Source organism: Macaca thibetana, chromosome 1, assembly GCF_024542745.1.
Source record: "Macaca thibetana thibetana isolate TM-01 chromosome 1, ASM2454274v1, whole genome shotgun sequence".
NCBI classification, from domain to species: domain Eukaryota; kingdom Metazoa; phylum Chordata; class Mammalia; order Primates; family Cercopithecidae; genus Macaca; species Macaca thibetana.
Window position 1 is genome coordinate 123308332 of NC_065578.1, and position 15405 is coordinate 123323736.

The window sequence follows — 15405 nt, forward strand, 5'->3', positions numbered from 1 at the left end:
TAATTGGCCACTGCCTTATTTATTGCAAAACAAATGTCTCATGAATTGTTTATGTGTACCATACTTTAATAGAGCTCATACAACAGAATTCAGATCATGAATGACTGACAGAATATTTTGTTGGGCAGTCCTGATTCAAAACTAAGATTGGCTTGTGGTTAAATGAATATGTTCAGTGTTTGAATTTTAATAGTAATTCCAATTCAGTAAATGCTATCACTGTTTACCCCTTCTAAAGATATGATTAGACTTCATTAGTAATGTTAAACTTTTCACAAAGATGGTGAGTGCCATCTTAAAACTTACTGGAGATTGGTTTTATATTTAGATTTATATAACTGGTTATGTGAATGTATTTAAATACTGGAGAAATTCCTTCACTGTCTCAGAACCAAGCAAGATTCACCTGTGTTTTGTGTTCATAAAGGCAAGGGTTGAAAATAAATAAGGTAGCCATGTCTACTTTATATTTTTGGCCTTAACTATGCCAATCTAATTAGAATTCCCTGTATTTAAAATGGTTCCTTTTACTTATTGAAAGGCATTTTAGTGTGTTTTATGTGTAATATCAAACATTATTTAACACTTCTCACATTTTATAGATGATCTATAAGGTCACATGCTTTTAAAATAGTAGCAAGTTAAGCTTTACTCTTGAATGCTTTACAATCTAAGTCAAACTAAGTTATAATTTAGGATTGTCTTTTTTTTTTTTTTTTTTTTTTTTGAGACGGAGTCTTACTCTGTCGCCCAGGCTGGAGTGCAGTGGCCAGATCTCAGCTCACTGCAAGCTCCGCCTCCCGGGTTTACGCCATTCTCCTGCCTCAGCCTCCCGAGTAGCTGGGACTACAGGCGCCCGCCACCTCGCCCGGCTAGTTTTTTTTTGTATTTTTTAGTAGAGACGGGGTTTCACTGTGTTAGCCAGGATGGTCTCGATCTCCTGACCTCGTGATCCGCCCGTCTCGGCCTCCCAAAGTGCTGGGATTACAGGCTTGAGCCACCGCGCCCGGCTAGGATTGTCTTTAAACAGCCATTCAGAAACATAACACTGTAGAACTGCTATGTATTTGTGATTGGGAATGATTCTTTTGCCAACTTCAAAGGATTAAAGTAGAGGAGATATACACAAATTATAAAATTATGTGTGATCATAAGACTTATGATAATTAAAAATAAACCACACACACACACACACACACACACACACACACACACACACACACATCACCCTTCATGAGGAACTTGCAAAATCTGCCCATTCTTTTTTCATTTTTTTTTTTTTTTTTGAGGCCGAGTCTCATTCTGTCACCCAGGCTGGAGTGCAGTGGTACAATTTTGGCTCACTGCAACTTTCACCTCCCGGATTCAAGTGATTCTCCTGCCTCAGCCTCCCAAATAGCTGAGATTACAGGCACATGCCACCATGCCCAGCTAGTTTTTGTATTTTTAGTAGAGATAGGGTTTCATCATGTTGGCTAGGCTGGTCTCCAACTCCTGACCTCAGGTGATTCCACCCCACCTCGGCCTCCCAAAGTGCTGGGATTATAGGTGTGAGCCATGGCACCTGGTCTTATCCGCCCATACCATCTGCATATGTGAGTGGAGTCCAGGAGGTGGCATGAAAATCCAGTGTAAAAGATATGAGTGCAACTTACCCTGTTGCCCCAGAATTGTGGTCAAGTCTTATTGAAGGCACAATACTACTTATAATCTAAAGAAAGCTTTAACAATTGGAGCCAGAACCTCTTCCAAATCTCATGAGAAGTTGGCTTAGTCAATCATATCTCCACCAACTCCCACTCCTTGTCCCACCACAGTATATATAAAGAATGAGGCCGGACGCGGTGGCTCATGCCTGTAATCCCAGCACTTTGGGAGGACGAGGCAGGTGGATCACGAGGTCAGGAGATCGAGACCATCCTGGTTAACACAGTGAAACCCTGTCTCTACTAAAAATACAAAACATTAGCCGGGAGTGGTGGCGGGTGCCTATAGTCCCAGTTACTAGGGTGGCTGAGGCAGGAGAATGGCATGAACTCAGGAGGTGGAGCTTGCAGTGAACCGGGATCGTGCCACTGCACTCCAGCCTGGGGACAGAGCGAGATTCCATCTCAAAAAAAAAAAAAAAAAAAAAAAAAGAATGAACTGGGGCTGGGTACAGTGGCTCATGCTTGTAATCCCAGCACTTTGGGAGGCTGAGGTGGGCAGAGTGTTGCTTGAGCCCAGGAGTTTGAAACCAGCCTGGGCATCATAGTAAGACCTCATCTCTACAAAAAATTTAAAAATTAGCCAAGCATGGTGGTGGGCACCTGTAGTCACAGCTATCCAGGAGGCTCAGGCAGGAGGATCACTTGAGCCCAAGAGGCTGAGGCTGCAGTGAGCTATGACCATGCCACTGCACTCCAGCCTGGGTGGCAGAGTGAGACCCTGTCTCAAAAACAACAACAGCAAAAAGAATGAATTGGGAGGACAACTGGGAATTCTCATTATTGGCATTATGGGATGTACAGTATTTGTGATGCTAAGCAAAAAAGATAAAAGTACTTCCCCTTCCTCCCAAAGCCAAAGATGAGGGCATGCCAAGAGAGACATTGGTACAATTGGTGACACCAGCAAGGAGAGACTAACAATATTTCATTCCCTAGACAGATGCTTTAAACTGTAGAACCTGCCAACCCACTCTGGTCAGGTTGGAATAAAGCATGGTGTGAGTTTTTAACCTGTGCAAACATTAAAAATCATGTCAGTTTCTTGGCTAGAGAGTTCTGAAAGTGGAAGGCCCACTGGAATAATCTGTGCTGGCAGGGTTTATATGTACCTTGGTGAAGTATGCCTAGGAAGAAAATGTGGCCAATCCCACCAACCCATCACAGTCTGGCAACTCCCCCTAAAGGACTTCAGGTGTCTCCGAAGGAGCAGGAGCAGTGGGAGGTGCCAGGAGACCACTGTACCAAGTCATGGGATAGCCAACCTGAGTTTAGGTTTGGAGAAGAGACGATAAGCAGCACCATTCGAAGGGGTCTTCAATGACAGAAAAGTCCAGAATGAAGATAAACGCTACTCAAAAAACTACAAACATCCTTCACTCTGAAACCACCAGATCTAACCAGAGTAAGACAAGGTCACCTACTCACAGTTGGCCACAATTATTCATTAAATAGAGAAACACTTCACATTTTCCCCTTTCTTTCTTCCTGATCCTATACAAAGCAGAAGCAGCAGCCTGAAAAGGGAGAAGAGCTATTGAACTCTGAATCCTCTATAACATTAGGAATTTAAAACTGAACTAAGGCTTTACAAAAATCAGCTCTATTGAGATATAATCATATACAATTCAAACATTTCAAACGTACAATTGAATGGTTTTTAGCACATTCACAGAAACGTTTAACCACTACCACAATTTTATTTTATTTTTATTTTATTTATTTTATTTATTTATTTTTTTTGAGACGGAGTCTTGCTCTGTTGCCCAGGCTGGAGTGCAGTGGCCGGATCTCAGCTCACTGCAAGCTCCGCCTCCCGGGTTCAGGCCATTCTCCTGCCTCAGCCTCCCGAGTAGCTGGGACTACAGGCGCCCGCCGCCTCACCCGGCTAGTTTTTTGTATTTTTTAGTAGAGACGGGGTTTCACCGTGTTAGCCAGGATGGTCTCGATCTCCTGACCTTGTGATCCGCCCGTCTCGGCCTCCCAAAGTGCTGGGATTACAGGCTTGAGCCACCGCGCCCGGCCCACTACCACAATTTTAGAACATTCTTATCACCTCCAAAAGAAACCCTGTACCATTTAACTTTCACCCCTCATCCCCCACCTCCAGCTCTAAGCAACCACTAATCTGTCTCTATAGATTTCTCTATTCTAGACTTACATATGAATAGAATTATATAATATGCTGGGGGAGTTTGTGACTTGTTTCTTTCACTCAGCTTAATGCTTCTGGGGTTCATCCAAAAAAAAAAAGTTTCATCCAAGTAGCATGTATCAATACTTCCTTTTTATGGCCAATATGTCTATCGTGTAGACATACCATATTTTGTTTATCCATTTGTAAGTTGATGGACTTTTGGGTTGTTTCTACCTTTTGGCTATGATGAATAATGCTACTACAAACATTCCTGTGTAAGTTTTTGTGTGGTTACATGTTTTCAGTTCTCCTGGGGACAGCCATAGGAGTGGAATTGCTAGGTCACATGGTGGCTTTTTTTTTTTTTTTTTTTTAGACAGTGTCTCACTCTGTCACTCAGGCTGGAGTGTAGTGGTGTGATCAAAGCTCACTGCAGCCTCCCAGCCTCCCAGGCTCAGGTGATCCTCCCACCTCCGCCTCCTGAGTAGCTGGGATTACAGGTGCGTGCCACTACATCCAGCTAATTTTTGTATTTTCTGTAGAGAGGAAGGCTTGCCATGTTGCCCAGGTTGGTCTTGAACTCCTGGGCTAAAGTGATCCTCCACCCACCTTGGCTGCCCAAAGTGCTGGGATAGTAGGCGTGAGCCACCGTACCTGGCCAGTAACTCTTATGTTTAATAATTCAAGGAACTTCCAGACTGTTTTCCAAAGTAACTTCACTACTTTACATTCCCACCAACAGTCAATGAGGGTTTCAATTACTTTATACCCTTGCCAACACTTAATCTGACTTGATTCTAGTCATCCCAGTAGGTGTGAAGTGGTATCTTGAAGTTTTATTTCCATTTCCCTGATGATTAATTATGTTGACCATTTAAAAAATGTGTTTATTGGCCATTTGCATATATTCCTTATGCAGAAAAAGATATTTCTATTCAGATCCTTTGCCTAATTTTTAATTGAGTTGTTTGTCTTTTCATTGTTCCGTTGTAACTTTGGTTACCAGGCCTCTCTCTGTCACCCAGGCTGGATTACAGTGGTGTGATCATAGCTCACTATAACCCTGAACTCCTGGGCTCAAAGGATCCTTCTGCCTCCACCTCTCCAGTAGCTAGGACCACACACACATGCCACACACCTAGCTAATTAAAAAAAAAAATTAAGAAACAAGGTATCTCCATACTACCCAGGCTGGTCTCAAACTCCTGACCTCAAGTGATCCTCCCACCTCATCCTCCCAAAGTACTGGCCAGGCGTAAGCCACTGCGTCCAGCCCATTTTCTTGATAATAATCTTCTGCTTAAAGTACAAAAGTTGGCCAGGTGCGGTGGGTCACGCCTGTAATCCCAGCACCTTGGGAGGCCAAGGTGGGTGGAGGATCACTTTAGCCTAGAAGTTCAAGACCAACCTGGGCAACATGGTGAAACCCCGACTCTACTAAAAATACAAAAATTAGCTGGGCATGCTGGGGGGCGCCTATAATCCCAGCTATTTGGGAGGCTGAGGCAGAAGAATCGCTTGAACCTGGGAGGCGGAGGTTGCAGTGAGCCGAGATGACGCCATTGCACTCCAGCCTGGGTGACAGAGCAAGACTCCGTCTCAAAAAAAAAAAAAAAAGTACACAAGTTTTGTCCAAGCACAGTAGCTCATGCCTACAATCCTAATACTTTCGGAGGCTAAAGAGGACAGATCTCTTGAGCCCAGGAGTTTGAGACCAGCCTGGGCAACATGGTGAAACTCCATCTCTACCAAAACAAACAAACAAAAAACAATTAGCCAGGCATGATGATGTGCACCTATAGTCCCAGCTACTTGGGAGGTTGAGATGGGAGGATCAATTTAGCCTGGGAAGTAGAGGCTGCAGTGACCCCAGATGGCACCACAGCACTCCAGCCTGGGTGACAGAGTGAGACCCTGTCTCAAAAAAAAAAGTCTTAAATTTTGATGAAGTCCAGTTTATCTCTTTTTTGTTGCTCATGATTTTGGTGTCATATCTAAGAATCTTTACATTTAGGTCTTTGATTCACTTTAAGTTTATCTTTCTATGTGGTGTGAAATTGTTACCAAAACACCAGGAGTTCAGTTTATGTCCTGTTGCTCACCACACAGAAAGATGAGCAGTACCTGCCACTGAGACGACAGGTATTGCCAAGGAAGAAGGCTTTACTCAGGTGCTGCAGCTCAGTCACAAATCCATTTCCCTGACCAACTAAAATTAGAGGTTTATATAGTAAAGAAGAAATGTAACGATGTATAGGAAAACAGGAACTCAGGAGGCCAAGAAAGCACTCGTGACCAATGAGGGGTCTTGTACTTCATTGTCAGGATGGGATGATCTGGTTGAGTTTCAGTTCCTTGATACTTTTTTTGAGAGGCCTGGTGGTCCTTTCCTGAAGAAGGAACTCAAAATAAAACAAATGTAAGTTTTAAGCTTTAAGACCAGAAGGTCAATTTCTTTTTCTTTTTTCTGTTTTTTGTTTGTTTGTTTTTGCTTTTGTTTGCTTGCTTGTTTGTTTTTTTGAGACGAGGTCTCCCTCTGTCGCCCAGGCTGGAATGCAGTGGCTTGATCTCAACTCACTGCAACCTCTGCCTCCAGGGTTCAAGCAATTTTCCTGCCTCAGCCTCCTGAGTAGCTGGGATTACAGGTGTGTGCCACCATACCCAGCTAATTTTTATATTTTTAGTAGACATGGGGTTTCGCCATGTTGGCCAGGCTGATCTGGAACTCCTGACTTCAGGTGATCTGCCCTCCTCGGCCTCTGAAAATGCTGGTATTATAGGCATGAGCCGCCACACCCAGCAAGAAGGGTCAATTTCTGTTGATACAAAAAAAAACTATGAGACTATTGGGTTCATTTCAAAATAAGGGTCTAACTTAATTCTTTTGCATGTGGTGATCCAGCTGTCCCAGCACCATTTGTTTTCTTTCCTCACTGAATGTTCTTGGTACCCTAGTTAAAAATTACTTGGTCATAGACATATGGGTTTATTTCTGGACTCTTTTTTTTTTTTTTTTTTTTTTTTTTTTTTTTTTTTTTTTTTTTTTTTTTTTTTATGGAAGACAGTCCATGCTAATCTTCTCTGTATCTTCCGTGCCCGAGCACTTTTTTTTTTTTTTTTTTGGACTCTAGTGCAGTGCCATGATCTCGGCTCACTGCAACTTTTGCCTCCCAGTTTCAAGTCATTCTCCTGCCTCAGCCTCCCAAGTAGCTGGGGCTACAGGCATGCATCACCACGCCTGGCTAATTTTTGTTTTGTTTTGTTTTGAGACGGAGTCTCGCTCTGTTGCCCAGGCTGAAGTCCAATGACTTGGTCTCAGCTTACTGCAACCTGCTTCCCGGATTCAAGCAATTCCGCCTCAACCTCCTGAGTAGTTGGGATTACAGGTGCCCGCCACCACACCCGGCTAATTTTTGTATTTTTAGTAGAGACGGGGTTTCATCATGTCGTCCAGGCTGGTCTCAAACTCCTGACCTCAGATGATCCACCCGCCTTGGTCTCACAAAGTGCTGGGATTACAGGTGTGAGCCACTGCGCCCAGCCTGTAAGTTTTAATAATTGAAATTGATCACTTCTGGGATATACCTGATTTTTCATGAAGATATGAGAATGACGGTACAATTAAATGTAGTGATCAGAAAAAATAAAACAATTTCATGTTCATAGCCAGTGAGTTAAGACTATACAACAAACTAGGTACAATAAGTACTCTTGGAATTTGAAGTAATCTTAGAGGAGGATTTTGACTTAACACAGAATTCAGATGTCGAAGACAGTTTTACCTGGATCTTAGGGGACAAGGAAGGCCCGCCTGATTTCTAGGTTATATACATTGCTCACGTTCTGCCTCGGAGTAATTCTCCAGATATTTTACACACAGATACTTGTATGTGTGTATCTTGTCAGTCATCTATATCAACTTTATCAGTTTTGTAACTGCTTCTTAAGTAAATCTTGCCGATATTTTTTCAACCCTTGGTCCCTTTTTGGTTTTTCACAGTGTTATTAAGAAAACACATACACACACAAACCAATAAGCCTGTTTTATCCTCCTTTGTCTAGGAATATGACAAATCTGAAGCTATACCTGAGGAAGTAGCTGGAGCTGGACAACAGTAACGAGGTGCAAGTCCCCATGGAAGATTCAAGCCTGTCCAACAGTGTTGATGTGGACAAAGGCTTTGCCATTGCCTTTGTTGTTCTTCTGTTTCTGTTCCTAATAGTGATGATTTTTCGGTGTGCCAAGTTGGTGAAGAATCCCTACAAGGCCAGCTCCACAACCACAGAACCATCTCTGAGCTGAAGTATAATCTGAAGTATAATAAAACCTGGTAGACTTCCTTTCACAAGAGATTTGAAATCTGTTATACACACTTTATATTATTTCACCTCCCTGTTTCTCAGCCTTCTCACTCTTGCATTCTACAATGAGATGAAACACAAGCCAGTCTGTATTGTTCCTGTTCAGGGAAATGGCTACTAAAGTAAGTTAGAGGTTGAATTTATTGGCTAGAATAAGTCCATGGATTTTAATTCTTCAATGCCTAAGGTTCTTAGGATGGGACAGTGGGCCATAATTTTATGATGTAATGTAACATAATGTCATCATGCTTGGTAAGGTCCACCTGAAACTAGAAGCTCACCTAGAGGTGGCAGACTTGAATGATCCCTTTAGTTATGCAAATGTAGGCTCAGCAGAAATCAAATGTCCTATAAGAAGAGTGTAACCAGATTGTTTTAGTGTGTGAAGTTTTGTAAAATCTGCTGTTCTTAAGTGGGCAGAACTCTGTGGTAGAAGGGGACTAATTTGCTGTGGGTGAATTCCTTAATCTCTCTCGTCCCAAATTTCCTCACCTATAAAATATTATGTAGAGGTTTGTATGAGGGCCCCAGAAAAGATATATCTGTGTCCTAAGCCCTGGAATGTGACCTTATTTGGAAAAATGGTCTTTGCAAATATAATTAAGAATCTCAAGATAAATTCATCCTAAATTATCTAGGTAAGTCTTAAATCCAATGACAATTGTTCTTAAAAAAAAAAAAAAAAAAGAGGAGAAGACACAGGGAGACAGAGAAAAAGACCATGTGAACACAGAGACAGAGATTGGAATCACACAGCCACAAGCCAAGGAACCCTTGCCTGGAACCACCAGAAACTAGAAGAGTGAAGAAAGGATTCTTTCTCCCCTAGAGATTCTGGTACCGGTATGGTCTTACCAACACCTTGATTTTGGACTTCGGCCTTCAGAACTGTGAGAAAATAAATTTCTGTTGTTTTAAGGCACCCGGTGTGGTAACTTGTTATGTCAGTCATAGGAAATTAATACATAATATATGATGATGCAGATGGTGGTCATGATTCTGATCATCATCCCAGCAATCTTTTCTTTCTTTTTGAGACAGAGTTTCATTCTGTCACCCAGGCTGGAAGGCAGTGGTGTGATTCCGGCTCACTGAAACCTTTGCCTCCCGGGTTCAAGCAATTCTCCTTCCTCAGCCTCCAGAGTAGCTGGAATTACAGGCATCCGCCACATGCCTGGCTAATTTTTGTATTTTTAGTAGAGACAGGGTTTCACCATGTTGACCAAACTGGTCTCGAACTCCTGACCTCAAGTGATCCACCCACCTCAGCCTCCCACAGTGCTGGGATTATAGGCATGAGCCACTGCGCCCAGCCCCAAGGGATCGCTTAAGAGCAGAGGGAAGAAAATCATAGCACCTACTCTCCAAAGTCTGAAGTTAGGGAACTTTGATAGAGTGGTGTATGAGCCAATTGGCAGGGAAGCTTTTAAGAGAAGTCACTAGAAAGAAAGGGAGTACCTAAATTGCTGAGCAAGACTCATTGTGGGTTTGGCTGAAGAGGATTGGTTTTAGTACAGCAGATGATGGAGAATCAAAGCCCTCATATCCAGCCACGATGGCCTAATATTCTAGTCAACAGTAACCTAGCATATGAGTATGAATTGAGAGCCATAACCTTGGAATCTAACTGGGAGGGCATCACTTGGGCTTATGCAGTGACTTGGACCAGCAAGCAGCCACTTCAGTGGAGACATGTATCCATGGGACCACGCTGGACTGGGTTTTAACAGCAATACCACATGGTATAGAGACACAACTCTAGTCATGCACTGTTAGCAGAGACCTGATAATTGGTCTCTGTTTCTGACTCCTGGATGTGGGACTGCTCCCTTCCTTAGCTTGAGTAAGCCTCCAAGGAAAATGCAGACAGAGGAATCAAAGTCTTCCATGGAAAATACTAGACTTTGCCTGCACCAGAACAAGATACTCAATTGTACTGGTTAGGCTGCCAGGGAGGTAAAGGGAGGATGTGGGGAGGGGGACAAGAGAGATATATGATTTGATTTGATGCAAAGAAACTCAGGGCAAGGTGCAGATCAGGTGAAAAGCAGATTAGGATTGATGTCAGTTATGTTGGTGTTGTGTGGAAAAGTAAAATAAAAATAAAGGTTGGGCACAGTGGCTCATACCTGTAATCCCAGCACTTTGGGAGGCCGAGGTGGGTGGATCACCTGAGGTCAGGAGTTCGAGACCAGCCTGGCCCAACATGTTGAAACCCCGTCTCTACTAAAAATACAAAAATTAGCTGGGCTTGGTGGCACGTGGCTGTAATCCCAGCTACTTGGGAGGCTGAGGCAGGAGAATCGCTTGAACTCGGGGGCAGAGGTTGCAGTGATCCGAGATCACGACACTGCACTCCGGCCTGGGCAAGAGAGCAAGACTCCATCTCAAATAAATAAATAAATAAATAAATAAATAAATAAAGGGTTGATGTCAGCACTTGAGGACTGCAGTGTGTTCCCTCCAGGAACTCAGAGATTAACCTCTGAGTTAACATCTTCTTAACATAAGTTGCACGATAAACACACGATTAATGAGACCATCAATATGCAGTCACAAGAGAATCACAGGTTTGACAATTATCTGACTTTCTCCAGTAATCTAAGAAAAGATGCATCAGTTGGAAGAAGTGGATTATCTGTGGAAGCAGAAAAAGATAAGCAACCTAAAGTAAATCCACGAGAAGCCAGTATGAATGCTGTTCGAGAGAGGGGAGACTGGATGTGGTGGCCCACGCCTATAATCTCAGGAGTTTGGGAGGCTGAGGTGGGAGGATCACTTGAGCCCAGGAGTTTGAGACCAGCCTGGGCGACATAGTAAGATCTCGTCTCTACTAAAAAATAAAAAAGTAGCTGGGCATGGTGACACGTGCCTGTAATCCTAGCTGCTTGGGAGACTGAGGTGGGAGGATTGCTAAGGCCCAGAAGATGGAGGTTGCAGTGAGCTATGCTCGTGCAACTACACTCCAGCCTGGGTGGCCAGATAGTCCTTGGTATGGAGATTCAGGGAGTTGCAGCCCATGGACCTTCGGTTTGTTTGGTCTTATTGATCACATGATCTCTGCTAACCTGATGTTCTTAATCACTCCTTCCACCCACCTCAAACTGACAATTTATAGGTTCAATTGGTCTACAGAGAAGTTATATTGGGCCAGGACTCTCCCACCACTAATGTGGGTGTGTCTGGTAGGTGTTGGGGTTCTACATTTGTGTTTTGAATCAACATTTTAAAAATTATTATTATAAAGGTAATACATGCATATTGTAAAACAATTTTTTCAAACATTACCTAAGGATAAAAAGGCAAAAAGTAGGTCCGGGCGTGGTGGCTCATGCCTGTAATCCCAGCACTTTGGGAGGCCGAAGCAGGTGGATCACAAGGTCAGGAGATCAAGACCATCCTGGCTAACACGATGAAACCCCGTCTCTACTAAAACTACAAAAATTAGCCAGGCATGGTGGCAGGCACCTATAGTCCCAGCTACTCGGGAGGCTGAGGCAGGAGAATCGCTTGAACCTGGAAGGCGGAGGTTGCAGTGAGCCAAGATCATGCCATGGCACTCTAGCCTGGGCAACAGAGTAAGACTCTGTCTCAAAATAAATAAATACATACATAAAAAGGCCACGCCTGTAATCCCAGCACTTTGGGACGCCGAGGCGGGTGGATCCCGAGGTCAGGAGATCGAGATCATCCTGGCTAACACGGTGAAACCTCATCTCTACTAAAAATACAAAAAATTAGCCGGGCGTGGTGGCGGACGCCTGTAGTCCCAGCTACTGGGGGGCAGGCGGATAAGGCAGGAGAATGGCGTGAACCTGGAGGTGGAGCTTGCAGAGAGCCGAGATCACCCCACTGCACTCCAGCCGGGGTGACAGAGCGAGACTCTGTCAAAAAAAAAAAAAAAAAAAAAAAAGAAGGCAAAAACTTATTAGATTACTGCCTTGTTTCCCATTCCTTCTTTCCAAAGGTAATTGCTATAAAGTCCATTTGTGCATATATATATATATATACACACACATATATACATACTTTCCAAATATTTTCCTTTCCTTTTTATTTTTAATCTAACCTTTTTGAATAGGCTATCCATTTTCAAGTTTCAAATTTCTTTTTTCTTTTCTTTTTTTTTTTTTGAGATGGAGTCTCGCTCTGCCGCCCAAGCTGGAGTATAATGGCGTGACCTCGGCTCACTGCAACCACTACCTCCCGGGGTTCAAGTGATTCTCCTGCCTCAGCCTCCCTAGTAGCTGGGATTACAGGCACCTGCCACCATGCCCAGCTCATGTTTTGTATTTTTAGTAGAAACGGGGTTTTACCATGTTGGCCACGCTGGTCTGGAACTCCTGTCCTCAGGTGATCCACCTGCCTAGGCCTCCCAAAGTGCTGGGTGAAATTTCAAAAGGTACAAAATGGTGTACTGTGAAAATTCTTACTCCTCTTTAACCTTCTGTTCTCTCTTCACAAACAACCAATGTTAACAATTTCTGTCTTTTTTTTTTTTTTTTTTTTTTTTTTGAGACAGGGTCTCACTCTCTCACCCAGGCTGGAGGGTAGTGGTATGATCTCAGTTCACTGCAACCTCAGCCTCCAAAGTTCAAGCAATTTTCCTGCCTCAGCCTCCCGAGTAGCTGGGACTACAAGCGCCCACCACCATGCCCAGCTAATTTTTGTATTTTTAGTAGAGACAGGGTTTCACCATATTGGCCAGGTTGGTCTCGAACTCCTGACCTCAAATAATCCACCCATCTCAGCCTCCCAAAGTTCTGGGACTACAGGTGTGAACCACTGCACCTGGCCCAACATTAAAAATTTCTTGCGTATCCTTCCAGTGGTATTTTATGTACATGTGAGAAAAAAACATATATTATTACCATTAGTTACACAAATGATGCCACACTATATACCATGTTCTGCACCAGTTTTTACTTAATATTGTATCTTGAAGATTATTCCACATCAATACACGCACAGCCTCCTTAGCTTTTTTTTTTTTTTTTTTTTTTTTTTTTTTTGAGACAGAGTCTCGCTCTGTCACCCAGGCTGAAGTGCAGTGGCACAATCTCGGCTCACTGCAAGCTCTGCCTCCCGGGTTCATGCCATTCTCCTGCCCCAGCCTCCCGAGTAGCTGGTACTATAGGCGCCCACCACCATGCCCAGCTAATTTTTCGTATTTTTAATAGAGACCAGGTTTCACTGTGTTAGCCAGGATGGTCTTGATCCCCTGACATCGTGATCCACCCTCCTTGGCCTCCTGAAGTGTTGGGATTACAGGCGTGAGCCCAGCCTAGCTTTTTTTTTTTTTAAACACGGTTAAAGAGCATTATATTGTTTGAGTGTGCCATAATTTAACCAACGCCTGCCAATAGAAATTTACATTATTTTCAAATTTTTTGCTATTTCAAACAATTATGCTGCAGAAAATAATTTAGCACTTGAGTCATTTCAAAAGTATGCAAATTCAAAAGTATACAGCAGCCAGGCACAGTGGCTCCACTGCACTCCACTTGCACCACTGCACTCCAGCCTGGGCAACACAGTGAGACTCCATCTCAAAACAAACAAACAAACGAACAAAAATATGTCACTTAAAGTCCTGGAAGTTGAATTGTTGATTTAAAGAATATTGCAGGGCTGGCTGGGTGCCGTAGCTCACGCCTGTAATCCTAGCACTTTGGGAGGCTGAGGCAGGTGGATCACCTGAGGTTAGGAGTTTAAGACCAGCCTGACCAACATGGTGAAAACCCGTTTCTACTAAAATTAAAAAAAAAAAAAAATAGCCTGCCGTGGCCACATCAGGTGGCTGGTGACTGGGGAGGCTGAGGCAGGAGAAATGCTTGAACCCCGGGAAGCAAAGGTTACAGTGAGCAGAGATCCCGCCACTGCACTCCAGCCTGGGAGACAGAGCGAGACTCTATCTCAAAAAAAGAAAAAAAAGAGAAAGAAAGAAAAAGAAAAGAAATAAGAGCTAAACAAAGCCAATAGAATAGGAAAAGAGGCCGGGTGCAGTGGCTCACAGCTATAATCCCAGCACTTTGGGAGTCCAGGGCAGGTTGATCACCTGAGGTCAGGAATTCGAGACCAGCCTGGCCAACATGATGAAACCCCATCTCTATTAAAAATATAAAAATTAGCTGGGCGTGGTGGTGGGCACCTATAGTCCCAGCTACTCGAGAGGCTGTGGCAGGAGAATCACTTGAACCTGGGAGGCTGAGGTTGCAGTGGGCCGAGATCGCACCACTGCACTCCAGTCTGGGGTGGCAGAGTGAGACTTCATCTCAAAAAAAAAAAAAAAAAAAAAAAAAAAGGAAAAGAAAGAAGAGGAAACAAGTTACACTGAATAATGGTTCAAGACCACCAAGTATATGGCCAAACTGCCTGGGTCTGTCACTTTTTAGCTGTGTGGCTTTGGGAAATTTATTTCTGTGCCTCCGTTTTCTCATCCATAAAAAAGGGACAATAATATTAGTTCTTACCTCATAGGATAATTGTGAAGTTTAAATGAATTAATAACTGGCAAGTGCTTAGAACAGTTCCTGCTATGTAGCAAGTATTCAATAAATAAAGTGTGTGTGTGTGTGTGTGTGTGTGTGTGTTTAGGGAGTAGTATGTCTAAAATTTCTAGCTCAGGTTAGAAGGTGATACCATGATGAAATGAGTTTATAACATGATGAATTTCAATTATCTAGAGGAACCCTTCACTTCTCCACACCTCAATTTCTGCTGTCTTAATTGGAAATAGGCACTTAGGGTAGTCCCAGGAAACTGGTGAGCAGGTGAAGTGAGCACAGGTGAAAATGTGATCAACAGGAGAGAATTTCAAGGACTTGGGAGTTCTAGCTGCTTGGGCTCTGTTTCCAGCCTCACACACAAGGTTCTGGTTTGTACTTTTTAAATGAAAAATGTGTGTGTGTGTGTGTGTGTGTGTGTTTGAGACGGACTCTCAAAACGGAGTCTTGCTCGGTCACTCAGGCTGGAGTGCAGTGGCGCGATCTCCTTTCACTGAAGCCTCTGCCAGCAGGGCTCAGCGATCCTCCCGCCTCAGCTCCGTAGTTGCTGGGACCACAGGCGCGAACTACCACGCCTGACTTTTTTTATCTCGTATTTTTAGTTGAGATGGCGTTTCACCGTATTGCCCAGGCCGGTTTGGAACTCCTGGGCTCTAGCAATCCTCCCGCCTCGGCCTCTCAAAATGTTGGGATT

The 15405-nt window shown here is 43.5% G+C and overlaps 1 protein-coding gene across 1 annotated transcript; it reads left to right on the top strand.

Moving 5' to 3' along the window:
• Window positions 1–7907: 7907 nt before the first annotated feature.
• CTXND2 (cortexin domain containing 2) lies at window positions 7908–8184 on the top strand. Its single transcript, XM_050751997.1, has one exon. The coding sequence runs from the start codon at window positions 7979–7981 to the stop codon at window positions 8144–8146; it is 168 nt and encodes a 55-aa protein (XP_050607954.1). The 5' UTR covers window positions 7908–7978; the 3' UTR covers window positions 8147–8184.
• Window positions 8185–15405: the final 7221 nt, after the last annotated feature.